General features: G+C 43.2%; 1 protein-coding gene across 4 annotated transcripts; it reads right to left on the bottom strand.

Annotated features, from left to right (window-relative positions):
• Positions 1-1,062: 1,062 nt before the first annotated feature.
• LOC117397688 (cGMP-dependent protein kinase 1-like) lies at positions 1,063-20,192 on the bottom strand. 4 transcript variants are annotated; one of them, XM_033996473.3, is made up of 20 exons: positions 20,000-20,192; positions 18,275-18,530; positions 17,442-17,805; positions 16,902-17,068; positions 13,747-13,860; positions 9,482-9,587; positions 7,843-7,906; positions 7,636-7,713; positions 6,967-7,061; positions 6,707-6,772; positions 6,033-6,107; positions 5,602-5,698; positions 4,348-4,487; positions 4,007-4,096; positions 3,605-3,746; positions 3,326-3,489; positions 2,824-2,946; positions 2,234-2,296; positions 1,975-2,041; positions 1,063-1,772 (listed from the first exon to the last, which is right to left on the bottom strand). In XM_033996473.3, the coding sequence occupies exons 3-20, from the start codon at positions 17,741-17,743 to the stop codon at positions 1,674-1,676; spliced, it is 2,052 nt and encodes a 683-aa protein (XP_033852364.3). In that variant the 5' UTR covers positions 17,744-17,805; positions 18,275-18,530; positions 20,000-20,192; the 3' UTR covers positions 1,063-1,673. The 4 variants fall into 4 exon arrangements, with proteins under 4 accessions (XP_033852364.3, XP_058864706.1, XP_058864707.1 ...); XM_059008723.1 differs by lacking the exon at positions 20,000-20,192 and having other exon boundaries at positions 17,442-17,749; positions 18,275-18,568; XM_059008724.1 differs by lacking the exons at positions 17,442-17,805; positions 18,275-18,530; positions 20,000-20,192 and having other exon boundaries at positions 13,747-13,858; positions 16,902-17,044.
• Positions 20,193-21,327: the final 1,135 nt, after the last annotated feature.

The following is a 21,327-nucleotide window of genomic DNA, read 5'->3' as shown; positions in this document are numbered from 1 at the left end:
TCTGCACAACCAACAGCGAGAAGTGGCTCGCCTGAATTAAACACAGTTCTGCTAATACAGAAATCAAGTCAGTCGTTCATCAAGATGAACCGCTGCCAAATAATCTGTTTGCTCGCATAATTTCTTTATGTATTTATTTTCTGTTAACAAAGTTCCCAGACAGCTGTAGAAGGATTGGGTGTGCATACGAACCTCTCCTCCTTCAATTCGCAATTGTACTGGGCACACAGCTCCCCCTGGTGGCTTAAATCTGTAATTGTGTTCTTTTATTTTCTGCTTCGATCGATCTAATGTGTTAAAGGTGTCGTTCCTAGGCTTTAATCAGATCATACAGCCTTTATTACCATTGCCAGGTAGAGTACTCCTGCAATTGCAATGCAATCTCACCATGCTCACAGTTACACAAAGTAATCACAATGGTCTCCAGTGATTTTACTGATGTGCGCCTGTACAGACATTCCACATCAAACATCAATCCTGTTTAACACCAGACTAGTTTAAAATGGCACAAGAGAGCAATCGAGACTCGAACACACAGTGTTTGAAAGATCAGTATCAATGCATGTACCTTTAAAATATATTTACTTTAAACCACAGTGCCCCACATTTCAAGCAGCTTACAAACAAGCTAATTATAATTCACAGCATGGGACACATTTTAATTCATGTAAAAGTAAATTGGCTTAAAATAATGGTCACAAAACTAGTAGCAAACACTGAGGCACACCTTTGAAGTTTGTAACATTAACAGTTTCATTTCATATTCAAAGCAAAGGTGCAATGTGCACTGAATTGAAGACTCTCTTCCTTACAGGTTCTGGCTTCAAGTCTTTCTCTCTTATTAGAACACTGAAAAATAAGACCTCATTGTAATTGCAATAATAACAAGAATACCCATAAAATAAATAAAAAAGTCAAATAATGCTCAATAGTAAAAATAGTTAAATATGCCAGAGACGAGAGAATATCATTTTAGATAACTGGATACACCACAGTATAAAAATGTGGTTTTAATCGAGATTTAAAAACATCAACTGAGGGAGCTTTCCTTACAGTACTGGACAGATCATTCGAGGGAGTTTCCTTTACAGTACTGGACAGCTCATTCGAGGGAGTTTCCTTTACAGTACTGGACAGATCATTCGAGGGAGTTTCCTTTACAGTACTGGGCAGATCATTTGAGGGAGTTTCCTTTACAGTACTGGACAGCTCATTTGAGGGAGTTTCCTTTACAGTACTGGACAGATCATTCGAGGGAGTTTCCTTTACAGTACTGGGCAGCTCATTTGAGGGAGCTTCCTTTACAGTACTGGGCAGCTCATTTGAGGGAGCTTCCTTTACAGTACTGGGCAGCTCATTTGAGGGAGCTTCCCTTACAGTACTGGGCAGCTCATTCCAGAATTTCAGTGCAATAGAGCAGAAGCATCTACCACCCGAGTTGTTTTTCTTCTGAATAATGGTTATATATCAGTGATTGTTTCCCACATTCTTCCGATAGCCAATCGGACAGCATCCTCCATACTTTCTGTGACCCACATCCCTGCCCGATTCCTGCTAGCAAATCAGAAGTCAGGAACTGACTGGTCTCCTGGGTGCTTGCTGGCCAATCAGAATTCAGCTTCATGCTTTGTGTGCACTATGTCCACTCTCCTGCGTTGGTTTGCACTGGCCAATCAAAATTCTGCGTCCCAGCCCGAGTCCTCGTCAGGGGGCGGGTCCTCGCTGTCCTCAGGGAAGCAGTCGAAATTGCTTGTATCAAGAGGGCTGCTGACCTGCACAAGAAACAAGATTAAACAGGGGCAGGCTGCAGCTGCACTGAGCACTGCACTGTACTGCAAACTGATGGCAAGCCAGTAAAGCATTCACTATGAGGACACAGGGGTACCCTGACAGCACTCCCACTCTCTCGACTCATAACTGCATATCACATGATCGAACACTGCTAATGAGACATAAAGAGCTGAGGGTCCTTACACTCGGGATGATGGGGGGCGTCAGCGTGCCCTTTCTCATCCCCTCCCAGTTAAACCCTTCAAACCACCTGAAAGAGAGCAGACAGCAGAACAGATGCTTGTGTGATGTCAGTATTGTTAGATCTTACTGTCATTTATCATATCATATATATACTGTCATATTTGCACGCTTGCATCTCTATCACTGTTGTGCTAAAAACTCAATGAAGTTGTTTTAACTAGAAGGGCACAGCGCTGTGGCTGCTGATGCACGTCCATACTTGTGTTTCTGGATGTCCTTGACTCCATTCTTCTGGTTCCCCAGCCTCTCAGAGGGGTTATCCCTGTGAATCAAACACAGACATGGGCACCGTGACACACTCACCTGCATTCTTTTAACTAGCAGGAAAGAACCTTGCACAAAACCAGCCTTGTTTATTTGTTCCAAAGTTTAAAGAACGTTGTTTTACTAATCCAAGGTAAGAAAACGTTCTCACAAAACCCTCAGCAGATACTCAGAATGTAAATGTAAGGGTCCCGTACCTATTCTGTTCCTTGCTAGTTTAAAAATATGAACTGTGTGTTTTCCTAAACTAAATGTGACTTTGCAAGGAAGCAGAATCTTAGGCGATTATCACAGCAGAAAACTCCATGCTTTACATTGCTGGAGTTGTGGGATAAAGAGCTATCTATGAGATTTGATAAAGCATCCAGTGCAATGTCCATGTCCTGTCCCAGTGTCTGCTGTCTCTATGAGATTTGATAAAGCATCCAGTGCAATGTCCATGTCCTGTCCCAGTGTCTGCTGTCTCTATGAGATTTGATAAAGCATCCAGTGCAATGTCCATGTCCTGTCCCAGTGTCTGCTCACCTGCACAGTCTCTTGATGAGATTCGCTGCGTTCTTTGTGATTTTCTTTGGAAACTCCACCATGTCGATCCCGCGGAGGATGATATTGTAAGTTTTCATTGGGTCCGACTCTGAAAAAGGAGGACTGACGGGAACAAGACAAGCAGGTTTTTTAAAGTTGTGCACATAAATGTCCCACGGAGCAGGAGAAGTGTGGGCTGACTGTCTCTGCCTTCACAGGAATCTCATACTGCAGACACAATTCAGTTACACAGGGAGTGCCAATAGTGCAGACATTACACACCCTTGAAGGGTCCCTGGTGCACTGCTTGTAAATCTGCCTGTCTAACACTATGAATTTACTTTAAACCAGTTTTTATAATGTTTTACTTACAGTAGATGTCATTTTAAAAGGCTCAGAAGCCATTGCAGTTTCTTTACTATTCATTGCAGTTTTGTCACACCTCTTGCATGTTAACTTAAACCCAATCACACAGATTCCCACACATCCAGCCTCCTCTCACCTGCCGCTTAGCAGCTCGTACATCAAGATGCCCAGGGACCAGTAATCCGCCGAGATGTCGTGGCCCTTGTTTAGGATGATTTCAGGGGCCACGTACTCTGGAGTGCCGCAGAAAGTCCACGTTTTCTTTCCATAACCAATCTTCTTTGCAAAGCCAAAGTCAACCTACAGAAGCACAAAGATGGTTGTCAAGTCATTTGTAGAAAACCTTTTCTGTCCGGCTTTAAACACTGCTAGTATAAATTTGAAATAACGAAACATTGAAAAGGTTCCTCTTTACTAGTTTGGCACAGCCCCTTTGGTCCAGGATGATATTTTCTGGTTTCAGATCCCGGTAGATGATACTGCGACAGTGCAGGTAGGATAACGCCTCGACCACACAAGCCGTGTAGAAGCGCGTTGTTGCGTCATCAAACGATCCCCTGAAACAGATAGGGATGAAAACACTGCCCTGGATCATTCAGAAACTCATGCACGACGGAGTACTGTGAGACAGCTGAAGATAAATGGTTGCTAAAGTGATCTGAAACTGCTTTTACAACTCAGAGCAGCACAGCAATGTGAGGTCACTCAACAGTGCAGTCTACACTCAAACCAGTTTATCAATAATAATAATAATAATAATAATAATAATAATAATAATAATAATAATAATAATAATAATAATAGGCAGAGACAGTACCTGTCCCTCAGGATGGTCCACAGCTCGCCCCCCAGACACGCCTCCATCAGCATGTAAAGGTACTTCCTGTCTCGAAAGGTGCGGTACAGCCTGGAGATAGTAAAGGTGTTGAATTCCAGGGGGTTAGAAGCTCCCTCTCCTCACTTCACAATTAATACTGAACACAATTCTTCTAGTCATATGCATGGGATCTGTCCATGAATTTTTTTCCCAGCTATAATTCATCAATCCGCAATATTTTAAACAGTTCTTACTACTATCCCAAACTCAATAATCCCTGGGAGTTGATTATAATAAAGGATCTGTAAAAGCCTGGGCACAGTGAAGGGGTCGGTTCTGACCTGACAATGAAGCCGCAGTGCGTCTCCTGCATGATGTGCTTCTCTGACAGGATGTGGCCCTGCTGCCTGGTGTCCAGGATGTGCTGCTTCTTTAGGATCTTCATGGCGAAGGTCTGGGACTCATCGCTCTTCAGCTGCACCTGAAAGAAAGTAACCTTATACAACTTTTTTTCATTTAAAACACATTTTCATTGTATTACATGTAAATACTGTTCAGAAATTTCAAGCGTTCACATCCAGCGGTGTTTGGAAAAATGCAGCTGTGTCGGCGTGGAATCATCGAGACGAGGCTGAAGTTGGCTTCTTATTTGTTCTTTTCTTATTCGCCGTTTCTTATTCAAAATTTGATCTGCTCCAAACTGAATGATTGGCTTTTTATTTAAGGGGTTAAATCACGTTGGGCTGCTAATTTCTCTGTGGATATTTATAGAGGGGCAGATCCTAAACAATATTTATTTATTTATTGCTCAGCCCAACGCTGATTTCAGGGTCATAACAGCTGGTGAACATGGCACACATGCCAACGTATGTGTTATAGTTGAATAAGTAACAGTGTATTTAAGGGGTTAAAAGTCGTTGTCGAGCTGTGCTACAGGATTTAACATAGGCTTCAGATTTTTTCTGGTTTTATTCTGAAATGTGTTTAGCACACCCATCTACAGTTTAATTTTCTGTCAGATTCATTCAGTCGTTCATAATAACTTAAAACTGAGAATTCTACCTGTTGTAAAAGGCTGGATCGCTACTTATAAAGGCTTATAATGTATATAGAGGTGTGCATGTGTGTGTGTAGATATATGTTTGCATGTATATGTGTGTGTGGCTGTTTTTCAGGGGTAGGGGGCCTGCAAGTGTATGCTTGCCTATGGCCCAGTGATGGGTTAATACGGACCTGAGCAGAGTATAAATAAACCTGAACATATTTGCAGTTGTGATATGACACTGACATCTGCACTGGCAATCTTACACAGACACATGCTGAAGCTGTTAGTGTCAACATCATATGAAACATATATATTGAAGAGGACCATGTATTTCTACTCCTAATGTCTGCATTAAACTGTAGGGAAGCATCATCAGACAAGACTGGTATAGCAGCAACAAAGATAAAGAACACGGTGCAGTGTGCCGTTGTTAGGCGCTGGCTTTGTAGCATTATCAAGGTCTATCAATTAGCTGCCTGTTTTTCCTTTCACACCAAACCGCACTGCAGCTGCAGATGTTGATAAAGCGGCCCCCTTGTGGCAATCTTACCAGTTCAACTCGTCCAAAGCCCCCGACCCCGAGCGTGTTGACAATCTGGAAATCAGAGAAATCCAGGCTGGAGAAGAAAGCTGCTTCTGCCTCGAACCTGGAATGAGAAACGAGTGGAGGAGAGGCCCCAGTGTGCAGAGGTGTGGGAGTGGAGGAGAGGCCCCAGTGTGCAGAGCTATAGGAGTGGAGGAGAGGCCCCAGTGTGCAGAGCTATAGGAGTGGAGGAGAGGCCCCAGTGTGCAGCTATCTAACTGAGAAACAACACATCTATTTGATGTGAAAAAAAGAACTTCAGACAAGAGAACAGCTGCCTCTTGTACTATCCAGCCATCCCCTCTGCCTTGCTCAACAGACTTTCTTTTAGAAGCAACTTTCCAGTTATCGTGAACTTCGTGTTGCTGTGCAGTAAAAATGCAATCAGTTCCACTCACTTGGCTTTTGCCTCAGCGCTCTCATAAACTCGGCTGTTGACATCTTCCAGACCACCAATCAGCTGCTTGAATGACCTGGAAAACGGGAAGAGACATTTCTCACTGAGACACACCTGCACAGTCCTACAATTCTGGTAAACCACCGCTGTCTGTCATTGACCCCACTGCCAGTCATTGACCCCACTGCCAGTCATTGACCCCACTGCCTGTCTTTGACCCCACTGCCTGTCTTTGACCCCACTGCCAGTCATTGATCTCACTGCCTGTCTTTGACCCCACTGCCTGTCTTTGACCCCACTGCCTGTCTTTGACCCCACTGCCTGTCTTTGACCCCACTGCCTGTCTTTGACCCCACTGCCTGTCTTTGATCTCACTGCCTGTCATTGATCTCACTGCCTGTCATTGACCTCACTGCCTGTCATTGACCCCACTGCCTGTCAGTGACCTCACTGCCTGTCAGTGACCCCACTGCCTGTCAGTGACCCCACTGCCTGTCAGTGACCTCACTGCCTGTCATTGACCCCACTGCCTGTCATTGACCCCACTGCCTGTCATTGATCTCACTGCCTGTCATTGACCCCACTGCCTGTCAGTGACCCCACTGCCTGTCATTGACCCCACTGCATGGTATAATTTCCCATTGATCTGTCCTCAATCACACTCTCTCTACTCACTCTCTGTCGATCACCAGACACGTCACGTCATCTGCAGCAACAACGCTCGCTGTTCTCACGTCCTCTCTTAAAAAAAACAACAAATAAGTAAACCAGTTGGAAGTTAATTACATGTCTACTGGTTTTCAAAGCTACTTAGGGATGGGGAAGGTAGCAGATATTTAGAAGAGATTAGCAGATGTTAATTAAATTGCATATCATATTGCTCTAACACTCTTTACCCATAGACGAGCCCTTTAGGGTTGGCGCTGGCTCCTTACCCCTTGAGTGCCTGCTCTCCAAACCAGTCCCCCCGGGACAGAGTACAGAGAAACACAGGCTCCTCATTGGCCAGTTTCTGCTGTGTGACGCTCACCTGCAGGGAGGCACATTAGAAACAGAAACTTGAGCAACAGTGTTCTCCTCCAACAATGAGGAAAGCAATGGATAGAGTATGCATGCAACTAAATAGCACTTTAGTCCCAATGTAACTTGTGATGTAACACCACGAAAGGTAAAGGGATACAGACTGGTCCTATGTGCAACTTGAAACTGAATTATTTCTGGTCTGCAAGCTAATACACTGATCACCAGAATCAGAAGCACTGTAATCTAAAGGAATCACTTTATCCACATTAGCGTGACTCTGTGGAGAACAATCCTTTGCATGCGGTTAGTCTGTGAGGAAGCTTCTACAGTAATAAAATATTCAATTTCCTTTCCTCCAGGGAGCCTCTACATGCTCACAGTAAAATAAAACAGGAAATGAGAGCCAGGGATCAGAGAATACTAATCTAGTGAGGGACTGCTCTGCCCATCTTAGATTTGATAAGAAGTTACAGAGAGACATTCAGTTTGTTAAATTCCTATTTGCTACTGAGCTCCGGGATTCAGCAGCACTCATGAGGTGTGGTTCGAGGCTGCAGGGGTAAAACCCTCGTCTTCCTCACCTTCCCCTTGCTGATGATGAAGAACGTGTCACCACTGGCTCCCTGCCTGATGATGTAATCTCCCTCGTCATAATGAGTCTTCAAGCATGAAAATCACAAAGAAAAAAATAAAACAAAGAGCCTCCCAAAGACACGCTGTGTGTGAAATATTATTTATAAATGCTAGATGCCAGAAGGGATGGTATGGAGGATCAGAAAATAGATTACCTCTTCCAAGACATCAGCCAGTTTACTCAGAACATCCTCCTGCAGCTCCTGAAGTGAGGGGACACTGTCGGAGAGGCAAGGCAAGACACAGTGGTTACAGCATATATATACTGGGGACTGGTCTGCTGTAAAAAGGGATTTTTTCATACGTGTTCAATATCTTTCATGCATTTTGCAATGCACACCTGTTCTGCCTTGCCACATTTCAAACAACAGCTTCACTCAGTGTGATCAGAGTAAGTAAGATAGGCAGAGAGAGAGAGGGAAGAGAGGATTGTACCCACAGTAGGGTTAACCTGGGATAGAAAACATTATGAAAATGTGGCTGCCGTAAACATGAACGATCATTTAACGGAAGACCTTTTCCTCATGAAGGCTACCCAATCGAAATGTCAAGCTGTTATTTTCTTGACAAAGCTTCAATACAACTCTTTATAGCACTTCTGAGTGAGATATTTATCCTATTTACTGTGTGTAAAATATGTGCATTGATCCTGCCCCTTGGGAAGGAGCAGCTCAAGCCTGCTTTACATAAACTATGATCTGTATAGATCACCATGATAACGAGCTGTCAGATCTGTGAATATGGAGCCGAGGGGGAGGGTGGGGGTGCCAGCCTCAGCATTGAAAACCCGTCTACAGCATGGATATCGTCTCTAATCACACTTACACAAAGCATGCATCACTTTAAATACAGAGGATCTCAAATAGAAAATATTCTCAAGTTTGATGTTGAAAAATGCAAGGCTTGCCTGACCTGGCAATATATTTGCTATTGAATTAATGAGCAGATTTCTGAATGATCTGCTCCTAAGAGAGAAAATTGCAATAGCTGATGAACAGGTAGTGCCACAAGACATCAGTTTGTGCAGATACTTCTAGGGTCGTGGACGATAGTAAGATAGCACTTACAGACACACAGCCTCTGAGATTTTAAACAGCACACAAATACAGTGATTGCGTTTTGTGTGTGTTCATCCGCAGACTGCAGTACAAAATAAAAAAAGAGAACAAGCTGAAACAAAAACCTGGAGAGTTGGTAGCGGGGTTGAAAATGACTCCAATCAACGGTAAACAAGAACACTTTAAAAGGGAAGTACGCTCCCAGTATATGAGGGCTCTGGGTAATAAACACATTCAAAGTAGTGGGATAGAGGGCAGCAGTGTGTAGTGGTTAGGGCTCTGGACTCCTGACCGGAGGGTCGTGGGTTCAATCCCAGGTGGGGGACACTGCTGCTGTACCCTTGAGCAAGGTACTTTACCTAGATTGCTCCAGTAAAAACCCAACTGTATAAATAGGTAATTGTATGTAAAAATAATGTGATATCTTGTAACAATTGTAAGTAATAAATAATAATACAGTGTGTTCCCTGCTTTAACTTATTTGACTTATCTGTGTCACTGTGATTTGGAAGAACGATGAGATTCAAGGTATTAAAATATATATATATATATATATAAATATTTTTTTCTCGCCTTCACTGTTAAAAGTGGGGGGGCAGGGCCTCCCCCCCTGTTTATAAAGTGAGTGGGCAGGGCCCCCCTGTTTAAAAAGTGAGAGGGCAGTGGCCCACCCATCGCCTATGTCCTGGACCGATGCAGTCCTCTTGAATGAAAGGAAGGGCAGCGCGGGACTCACCTCCGCAGGAACTCCATGTGCTCTGCATGCTTAATGAGGCCAGTCTTCATCATGATGGTCTGGAAGCACTGCCGGTCGATCGCCCACAGCTTGGTGTGAGTCAGGGCTATGGGGGGAGAGAGAGGGACAGGGAGACAGCAGGTTATAGGTGTGGTTAGCCATCACTGTGAAACCAAATGCTTAACAAGAACATCTTGCAACAGATTTAAAACACATCTTTGTGTTTATTTGTGTTGCTTTAGAAATAAACTTGATAATAGAAGACATGTGCTTATAACTTAGATATTCCCCTTGGCTCGCGGAGAGCCGCCCTCACGGAGGTGAAACTGAACCGCTCAGAGAGCAAACTCAAGGCTTGGGGTTTAAATAGGGGATTAGCAGATGTTATTGGTAGGAGGGAAATAGGGGGAGGACCCCTCGTTCATGCCCCTGAATAACACACAAGTTTACAATAAACACACCACGTCATTGAAAAATAATGTGCTAGTGTCAGAGGAGTAAAACCTGAGTTTGAGTGAGAATCATTTTTAACCCTCACAGAGCCCGCTCCCCTCGTGTAGCTGCAGTGATCAGGGACCCTGCACTGTTCTGACACTTTGATTTCATTTATCAGAGTCTCTGGAAGCAAAGATGCTGGGATGAAAGGTATCGAGAGATTCCCTGACAGCACAGCCCAGGCTCTCTGAACGCGCTAATCCTGCAAGGGGGTTCTGACAGCACAGCCCAGGCTCTTTGAATGCTGTAATCCTGCAGGAAGGGGATGTGTTTAATCTCCTCAATCACTGCACTCGAGCTGCTGGTTAAGCATAGCTGTCACTCAGACTCATCTCCAGCTTCTTAAATGATTAACATAATCTCTCAAAACAAGGACCGTAAGGGGCTTGAGCTGCACAACTTTGTTACTTGGACTTCCAGATCATGTAGGAGTGAACCAGGCCTAAATGACAATTCTCAGTACTAGTAGAGATCAATCGAGCCACACAGAGAGAGCAGAAGCAGAGTGTCAGATTAAAGTGGACCTGTTTCTATTGGCCACCTGCTGCCCTCCCTGCTCATCAGTCTTCTACATTGGAATACTGAATCCATTGATCCATATAATAAATTGGATGGAAGTGCACATGGTTTTCTCTGCCCATGTCCTTATAGTGCTATAGCAGCAACCCCACTCCTCTTACCCCAGCCGCTGTCTCTCCAACCCAGCACCAATATCAGCAGACAACTCACCCCGCTGCTAAACTATTGAATTTCTGCTCTGCTGTCTGCTAGTCCCAGTGCCTTTGGGAGGCCTGAATGTGTCATATTCATTCAGGGGAGGAAAGGAGAGAGAGGCTCGCTGGAATCAACAATCAAACACACCAGCTCAGACTCGGTGAAAGAGTGTAAGCGTTCTGGGCTCTGCTCTACTTTAACTAATGTGCCATTAGTATTGCTCTGATAGTTATGCAATGCAGGGACTCACACAATAAACAGCATTCAAAAGCCTCTTCTTCACATTCAGAAGTAGTCACTTATGAAGCTGAATTTATTTCAACTGCCCGCTGAACCCCTGCCTGCTGTGTTTGTCATGGCTGGGATATCATTATTGTGATGCATTGCTTCAGCATTGCTGTTCTCTCAGTGCAGTTCTGTGAAGCACCTTCAGGATGAAGCGATTATGAAAGCAGTACAGCACCTCAGGGTTGCTTAGAACTCCCAAGGCAATTTGAGAGCCCTTATACGCACTGTATGAGAGCAGCATCAAAGATGAAGCACACAACCTATGCTGCTCCGTTCATTTGCCTTGATATTCACTTATTTGCGAACTAGAGCCAGCTGCCTCTCCTGAATTGGCCTGTGCAGCGTCTGATCTTGCTGTTTATTTCATGTCAATGCAGTTAATAGATGCTGTTACAAGAAAAAGGCAACGGCTTGACTCAGCCCGGCTGCTTCCATGTGTCACGTCTCTCAGAACACTGTTGAAAATGAGATGGTTTCTTCTCACTGATTCTCTGCTGCAGAAATGTTTTTCAATTAATAATGGAATACATTGCCTGGCTTGGGCATGCAGTATTAACAGTTTGCTTGGAAAATGAAACGGACTGGGTTCTGATTAGAACATTCTTTTGGGGATATGCTGAAGGAATCCTAATGAGAGCAACAAGGGTCCTTGTAAACTGTTTGGACTGGAGGCACCAACATGAATTCATGAAGCCTTGAATAGAAAAACAAGCAGCTGTTAATACATGTTATCTATAGAAACATTAAAAGCCTAACATGGTGATTAATGTCACTTCTCAAATATGAACGTCACTAGCAAGGTACCTTTTTAATCCATGTAAAGAAATGTCTATTTTTGAATATTCTGTTATATTATCTCAGGTCAAATCGTGTATAAGGCAGTGGCACTATAACTGGAGATTTCAATTGCCATAGTGAATGAGGGTTAATGCAAGTCACTGCACATTAAAACCACTTGGATAAAAAAAAAGACTTGAAAAAGCACAGTTATCAGGGGTACACCCACACAGGACAACATCCGCAATGATGGCTATCTCCTTCAGAATAATTTCATGGGATGATTTTTTTTTTTGTAAAACCATTTTGCAGTGGCAGGTGTTGGTGCATGTGAGGTATTATATAAGCCCATTAACCAGGAGCACAGGTGCAGGGAATGCAGGCGCGAGGGAGGTAAGAACAGCAGCTGACCTGAAGTGGGGGTGAGACAATGGGCTTCAAACTCTGCCTGTCCCTAGAAAGCCCTGCTAGTGACTCGAATTGTGGCCAGCAGCACTACTGTAAAACCAGGCGTGTTTTGCAGCTTGTTAGTTTCAACCACAAAGCCTATTCCATATGCTACTGTTTCCCTGCTTCTGATGAGCGTGGGTTTGAATGTGCAGTTCAGGAGTTTGAACCTTTCAGTGGTTTTGTACAAGCTGCTTGAACAGGACTGCAGGGCAGACTGCAGCAGCAATCTGCATCGAGCGAAAGGGAGAGTTCTGAGGCAGCCTGCTGCTGCAAACACAAGCGCATTTAACTCTTCACCTCCCGCTCCACCTCACTCTCAATATTACAGATTTGCTGAAAAGTTTGGGCAGTGTGGAGAGCTTGGAAAAGGTCAGATCTTGGGTACTGTTATTAAATTGCTACCCACAGCTACTCAAACCTGTTTTGGGGATTTGAAAAACGCAGTGAAACAGCTGACCCTGTTCTGTCCCATGCTGTATTGTAACTGTGACTATATATATATATATATATATATATATATATATATATATATACACAAGTGGATCTTCAATAGAACAGCTCACAGGATTGCAGGAAAGGTGTTAAGGGAAGACACTGGCTTATTGTATGTTGGAGGCAGTAAATTCACAATAGTACTGCAGGCTACCTACCTGTGTATGCTATTGCAGTTGGAACCCATATATTTTTTTTTATTGCAGTTTATTGTATTAATACTGCCTAGTTATTTCAGTGTATTTTTGTAAGAGAAGCAATTGTGTCAATGATCCTGCACTGTAGAGAGTTAGACCTGGATCACAGCAGATGCTTCAGAGTTTAAGAGTTAAAGAGGTAACAGACATACAGAAATGTTTTTCTCTCCATTCTCTTTGAAGTTTTCCTACCCCGCTCAACCACCCCCTCTCTATGTGTCCACACTGTGCACCAGCTCATTAGATTCAATGTGCAGTCTTCTCAGTTAGAGATAGAATCTGCTCTCTCCCGCTGGAGTTCCAGCCTTTGATATCAGCTCAGAGCCACCTGAGAGAGGCTGCTTGAGGAATGGAGAATCCTGAAGCAGCCAGGAAAGGAATGAATCTACCAGGGTGTTTACAAGCTTCTAAATTATTACTGTAAAGAATCTCAACACTATTCACATCTAACATTCTCAAAAGGGGCTCTTTTCCCTGAATCATTGCACTTTCTATTTAGTCCAAACATTTTCATAGTATGTTGCTCTGGGAAACATGCTGGGACCTGCATCATTAAATAACCAGCATGGTACTAGCCTTTAAACCGCAGCCTTGCACATTGCTATTAAAAATACTGGTATCCACACCCTTATTTGCTGTTTAAACATTAACCAAATTGCTGCTGAACATTTTGTCTGCATAGTATTCATAATTTGGTTGTTACATAATAAGCCACCTAATATAAAAAAGGTATACAGTGAAGTTACACTATAATTGCGTGTTAAATCCCTATAATTAGTGGCATCCTAGCAACAGCAGACTGTGATTTCAATCTGCTGTGGTGCACACAAAGCCTCTTGCTCCTCTCCTTACCTTTCACTGTGGCTGTCCGCGTGCAGTTGTAGAGAATGGCCAGCTCTCCAAACACCTTGCCAGGCCCCATTGTGCACAGCTTCAGCCCATCCTTGGTCACCTCCACCTTCCCCTCTCAAACCAGACAGCAGAGAAAGAAAACTTTAGAAATGCTAGAAAAACAAAACGTATTCAATTACAAACGTTTCGACTACAGCTGTGGCCACAAGTTTTTGTATCACCCTATAGAATGAACTAATTTTGTTTCTTAAAGTCGAATGAAACCTCTTGAATAATGTTACGTTAAAATATTTAATTACACGCCGCTTAACGAAAAACTGACAAAAATGGAAAAACATGACATTTCGAAATCTAACATGAAATACTACTGTACTACTATTATGGCTTCCGGTAGACTTTTGCAATATCATTTTGTAGTTTATTTGATTACATGATGTTAAAAAAAGATCTAAATTATGTTCATATAGTTTTTTTTATTATGTTCTTAAATTCTAGGTGATGCAACACTTTTGTCAATAGCTGTAGAAGTCTTTTTCAATTGAAGACAGCAAAGGCATCAATGTATTACTTCTTTTAGTATTTCTAAACCCTAACCCTTTGACATGTTATCCTCCATGCAGTATAGAGCACACTACTGTAGTGGGGCAGCAGTGTGGAGTAGTGGTTAGGGCTCTGGACTCTTGACCGGAGGGTTGTGGGTTCAATCCCCAGTGGGGGACACTGCTGTTGTACCCTTGAGCAAGGTACTTTACCTAGATTGCTCCAGTAAAAACCCAACTGTATAAATGGGTAATTGTATGTAAAAATAATATGATATCTGTATAATGTGAAATAATGTATAATGTGATATCTTGTAACAATTGTAAGTCGCCCTGGATAAGGGCGTCTGCTAAGAAATGAATAATAATAATAATAATGGATTTTAATAACCTTGTTATATTGTCATCTCCACCAGTTTGTTGCCTGTCCCACGGTTGGTGGTATAAAGAGGGAGTTCTGTAATCAACTGAATTGAAATCAGTTCACATAATTTAAATCGCTGAAATATCTCGATTGCTTTAACAAAATACAAAGCAGAGTCCTGGTTATCCTGGAGTGTAGAGTGTGTGTTTTCATGCGAAGCACTCTTCATATCAACTGAATTTCTGTCAATAAAATGCAAGGCAATTGCAAGCCACAGGCAATGCATTAATTCAGAAAGGCCCTTTATTATTCAGAGCATGTACTCCAATAGCCAAGCTTTGTCATGTTTCTCTCTAAATGAAAAGCATTCAGCCCAGGACAGCATGAGAATAAACAATGTAGCGAAGTTGAAATCACTGCGGATTTGCAGGGCTCAGGTTTCAGTCAAATGACCAATAAGAATCCCATTGGAATTTATTAAGAGGTTTCAGTTGAACTGTACAGTAGTCAGCTGTTCTGAGAACATCACACTTTGATGAATACTCCAGCCTTTACCGGAGCACATTACTCCCACAGATAACTCATGGGTTTAATCAATGCCAGGATTGCTCCATTGACAAAACCTTAATATTTGCTTTTCCCATAAAGCCACAAAGCACTTGGTTTTCTTCCATTAGACAATGCGATGCACTAAAAACCATTCATTTCACATGTGATCTGTTTTACTGATATGGCCCGAGTTTAAAGCAATTTGCAGTGAATGGGTGTGTTTTAACTGGTAAAAGAATCAAGAATACCTTCAGACAATAAATAAAAGTGTGCTGTCTCGGTGCAGCGGACACTTCTACAGTCACATGACCTCAATATAGCAGCCCCGTGAGGCCAGAGTCAGTTTCACGGTCAGTAACAGATTTAGTCTGAAGGGATTTATATAACCCTGAAAATACAAAGGGTTTGACACAGTGGCAGAAGAGGGTTCGTTTTACCTGGAGAATCACAGGATACACCTGTGTAACAAGTGCTTGAGGTCTCGGGTCTTTTTTATCCAGAAACCAAACAAAATCACATGACCCCAATATGGCAGCCACCTTAGGTCACATGTTGAAGTGAAGGATGCCATAAGATTCCTACAACACTTGAAAATGTTGAAATTGGCAGCTTGGATGGTTTCTGAGATGTTAGCGGTAGTAGGTGTGACGGTGGCGGGTTGACAAACTCATACTAACTCCTCTTACAGGCAGCACGACTTGCAAAGTAATTATCCAATGCTTCAATTGTGCATTTCATTCAAAAATCAGGTCAGGGACAGGTGACAAAAACAATTGCTGTTTCTCTTTCAAATGCTTCTGAAAAGATAGAACTGCAGATGAAAAGGGAGAAAGTAATAGAGCATCAGGGACAGCTGTAAGTGACAATCCAAATCAGACTGCTTTTAGAAAACAATGGGAGTGTCGAGGACAGGCAGCCACTGGCCTTGAGAACATGAAGCTCTGAATTGTGCAATGTGCGGATGACAGATCTAACAGCAGATTCCTATTGAATGCACCATCTCTCAGCTTCTAACTGGGCCAATGATTAAAAGCCTGTTTGACCCAAACAATGGATTTCCTTAAGAACAGTCTTGCATATTCAGCAGACTTCAGTTTATGTCTGTGTGCGCATCGGTGTATCTATGTGTGTTGAGATGTGTACATATGCGTGCTTGTGTATTTTCGTGCGTGTGAATAAAGGAACGTTGCATTAAGAGAAAGTCAATATCAATTTGCCGTTCTCTAGCATTAATAGCTTTTCTTGTTACTTTTTTTTTTATAACAATTTAACTAACAATGAATTAACAGGTAAATGAATGACCAGGTAAGAATGCGATTCAGAGCATCCCTCTTTGTGGAAGAAGAAGCAAAGAAATCCCCATGTGAAGCTCCAGTGTAGAGACTGCTACAACCATCAGCAGTGCAGTTAGACTGCAGTTTAACTACTGAACTGCAACTGCAATTACCACTACAGCATCGCTTTCACTGGCCCCTGACCGCAAACTCCTAGCAATACCATGACCCTGTAGCTTTCTGACTGCCCCTTGGTCCAACCTTTCCAATAGCCAGTCCCCTCTAATGAGGCACTTTTTTATGAAACATACAAGATTGGGTGTATTCCTTTAATTCCCTCAAGTGCAACCTCCTCCAATCGATGTGTGCATTCTATTTGTATTTGAAAGCATACGCAGGCTGTTCTGCCCTGTGGTGCAGTGGTTCTACCTTCCATGACGTACACAAGCGAGCTGACATCGCCCTCCTTGATGATGCAGCTGCCCTTGCTGTACTCCACCGGGTACATGCAATCCACAATCTCCAGGATCTGAGACAGCTCCAGGTTCTTCATGAAGTCGTTCTCCAGGATCGCGCCTTTAATCAGCAGCCGGGACCTGAGAGACCAGGAAGACTGATGAGAACACAGCCGTAACTGAACCCATTCGCTGCGCGTTTCTGTTTGTGCTGCTTTCATTTCGCAAGCGTCACTTCAGACCTTTTACACATTTTTTTTTCTCACAGCTACAAGTAAGTTATTACACTGATTAAGGCCCCAGCTGAAAAGTCTGTGCACTGGGCTTAGATTATTATACGTTTTAACATTATGAGTAATTCATTTAATGTTATTATACCTTGCTGGCTATCTTTGTATTGCCCTGTAATCCCTGCGGGGAAACACAACCCCCTCTGCTGAACTACATCTGACCTGAAATGATTGGGATTTCTCCTGGCGAGAACCCCCAGTAACACAGCACGCTGGCATCTTACTGTTCGCTCTTGGAGTAGCAGGCGAGTGTCACGTGGCTGATGTCCTGAATGTCAAGCGCAGTGGGCTCTGCTGAAATGGCCTGGCGCTTGGTCCTCTGCTGCTCCTGCAGCTCTGGTTGGCCTGGCGGGGACGCGGCTGGCTGCACCACTGCCCGGTACTTGTCCAGCTCCGTCTGCAATTTCTGGATCAGCTCATCCTTCTGGTCCAGCTCCAACTCCAGCTCATCAATCAGAGCATCACGCTGCCTCAACTCCTCAATCTTCTCCTGGAGTGCGTACTGAAGATCCCGTAGAGTCCCCATCCTCACCTGCCAGAGACACAGCACTGCTCAATACCTCCCCGTGCTCTGGGGTCTGTGCAGTGCTGTTTAACACATATTATATTATTGAACACATCTCAAGAATTACAATAGGCTTGACAGCTACTGGCCACACAAATGCAAAAAACCCCCCAGATTGACGAATCCAGGTTTCTAAGGAATCCACTTTTTTATGTGTTCTCTTTCACGCATGTGCAATATTCAGTTGAATCTGCAAATATAAACATTTGAAGACCAAAGGGTTGAGCCGGAGAATGTTTTAATTGCAAAAAGTGACTAAGACCTTAGATTAAAAAAATGATAGTATGGAAAACCCAAAAGATTAGGCTAGTTCATAATTCTTAAATAATACGTATCTGAACCTATACTGTAATAAATGCATGACTGTGCATAATTTTACATTTTTTTTTACCATTTATTATATATTTAATTTTAGGTTTAATTATCTACAGTTGAAAACCCACAACATGCACTTGTAATACACAGCATGCAATATAACATCGTGCATCTTACAACTTAGACTTCTGATGATCATGAGAGTTGCCAGGAATAGAAATCCATCGATGTTTTATTCCAGGCTGCTGAATTGAAGTTGACACAGACACGTATTAATACACATCATGTATCACGGTGTTGAAAGAACGGAGTTCAGGGATCCCGCGGCTCTGGTTTCTCATCAGATTCAAACCATGCAGTTTCTTCGGTCCAGGCTGCCGTGTGTCACTCTGCTTGCTCGTCAAATCGTGTTAAACAGCCACAGCTGCGCTGCCTGCTCAACAAACGGCACATTTCAACTAGAATACGCTGCAAGAGTACACGCAGGTGAAATTAAATGATCAGCTGTGGTCACGTCTTTTCAGTGTGAGCTAAACAGAATTTATATCAGGTTCGCTTCAAGGCGTTCACTGCCGTCCTCATACCGAGTTTATTTAATTTTTATTTCACAAACAAACCAGCTTGTGAACTTATTCAGACACAGAAAAATGAGAAACACAAATCATTGATTGATCATTAAATGGATTTTAACCACCAAATGTTACATGTTAACCTAACATTTTCAGTTTATAATGCTGCATATCAGTAAATAACAAAAGCATTTTCGATTTCACAATGATAAAATATATGCAATTTTTTCAATATTACAAAACACACAGTTGTAATCTATGTCAATTTCAAATCTAGCCAAGGTGTTTTTTGCAGAATGAACAATTTTATAAGATATTTCTTCAACCTTTTTGGTGAGACACATTTTTAAACCCCTTACCCCTGGTACACGGATATACAAAATACAAGTGGAACGACTGCCCTGAAATGCTAAAATATATTAAAACTATATAAAAAATGTAATACGAGGTTGTATCTTAAAAAAACCCTTAACCATTTAAAAGAGGTACACTGTTATACAAAGTAATTGTGTAAGGCACAATTGATGTAAGATTATTCCTTACCAATGCTGCCACCCCATGGCGATTAAGTGGAACTGCTATCAAATTCACATCCTAAACATTAAAAAGCTATTGTGTTAAAATGGTTACATTTTTCCTGCACTTGTTAAATAATTCCGTGACAGTCTGAGGATCTTTAGAAGTTAAAGACTGAGAGTTAGTTTATAATTGTGTGTGAGTTTGTGTCCCTTGACAGGTCTTTGCGTATTAAGCTGTAGTTTTAGTGTATAATGCTCATCCCCTCACTGCCTATATTGAGTCTGTGTGTTTGTATCCCTCGATTTGATCATCTTTGAGTTGCATGACTTCTTTATTCTTTAATCTGACTGGAGTCTTTAATCGCTTCCCTCTCTCTCTCTCTCTCTCTCTCTCTCTCTCTCTCTCTCTCTCTCTCTCTCTCTCTCTCTCAGACTACTCCATTGGTCCCAATTCAAAACAGCGCCCCTCGTCTCACCCTGGGTCAGTGTGGCACAGCCTGCCTGCTGTTATGAACAAACACTTCAGCCCTGCCGACACTGCTATACACACACACACACTATCCACACTGCTACACACACACACACACACAATCCACACTGCTATACACACACACACACACACACACACACACACACACAATCCACACTGCTATACACACACTGCTATATAGTAAATAAACTTTGGTTGCCAACACACACACACACACAATACCAACTGCATGACAGACACACACACATACAAAATATTAGCTGAAGCACAGACACTCACCCAATACTAACTGCAGCACAGACACGCATACAGCACACAGACTCACAGGTGTAGACCAGCATGTAGTTGTGACTCTGTGTCTCTCCCTCTGCCTCTCTCTCAGGATCACGAGCGGAGGCTGCGCTTGTTGAGCCTGGATGATATGGAGCGGCTGGCGACCCGCATGCTTCACCCTGAGGCTGTGGAGTGCATGGAGCTGTCCTTCCTGGACTGAGGAATACTGCTGCTGCCCTCTCCACCTCTCCCCTCTCTTTGTGTAAAAGAATAGAAGTACACCACCGATGTTTACCAAACCACACCCACTGAGCAAGGGATTGAGCAGCTCCAGATCCTAACCATGCTCCAGTCCGGGGTTTACCAAACCACACCCACTGAGCAAGGGATTGAGCAGCTCCAGATCCTAACCATGCTCCAGTCCGGGGTTTACCAAACCACACCCACTGAGCAAGGGATTGAGCAGCTCCAGATCCTAACCATGCTCCAGTCCGGGATTTACCAAACCACACCCACTGAGCAAGGGATTGAGCAGCTCCAGATCCTAACCATGCTCCAGTCCGGGGTTTACCAAACCACACCCACTGAGCAAGGGATTGAGCAGCTCCAGATCCTAACCATGCTCCAGTCCGGGGTTTACCAAACCACACCCACTGAGCAAGGGATTGAGCAGCTCCAGATCCTAACCATGCTCCAGTCCGGGGTTTACCAAACCACACCCACTGAGCAAGGGATTGAGCAGCTCCAGATCCTAACCGTGCTCCAGTCCGGGGTTTACCAAACCAAACCCACTGAGCAAGGGATTGAGCAGCTCCAGGTCCTAACTGTGCTCCAGTCCGGGGTTTACCAAACCACACCCACTGAGCAAGGGAACTAGCCCACTGCACCACCTGTCTGCTTGTGACACTCTAGTATTTCACAGAAGCCCTTATATCACCCTCTTTATATTATTATTTTTATGCTTAGACCACTGACCCCTTGTCCTGTTACGTAAACATGTGTCTCTCAAAATGGGTAAAGTGTTTGAAAATGAAAAGGAAACACCTGCCCAACATGGGTTTGAACCCGCTACCCAGGGAATCACGGGGCCCTGCTCTACCAACAGAGCTATCCAGCTGACAGGTGTTCCTGTTGTTTGAAACACATTATTACATTGTGTGGTGATGACCTGGGGGCTAAGAAGTGATTCTCAGCTTTGTTTCATTTGTGATGAACTGGACTCAAAGCCAAACCTTATAAACAGTTAAGTTTAACAATATTTTTTGAAATCGATGGATTAACACTTGCGCTTTACATGTGACTTGAACCAACAACCGTGGAAGTCAGAGTCCAGTGCTCTACCAACTAAGCCAGCCAGAGAGCTGCTTTTTCCTTCTGTCA

This window comes from Acipenser ruthenus, chromosome 37 (assembly GCF_902713425.1).
Source record: "Acipenser ruthenus chromosome 37, fAciRut3.2 maternal haplotype, whole genome shotgun sequence".
In the NCBI taxonomy this organism is placed as follows: domain Eukaryota; kingdom Metazoa; phylum Chordata; class Actinopteri; order Acipenseriformes; family Acipenseridae; genus Acipenser; species Acipenser ruthenus.
The sequence above is the reverse complement of the archived record's forward strand: the minus strand, read 5'-3'. Positions and strand labels throughout refer to the sequence as shown.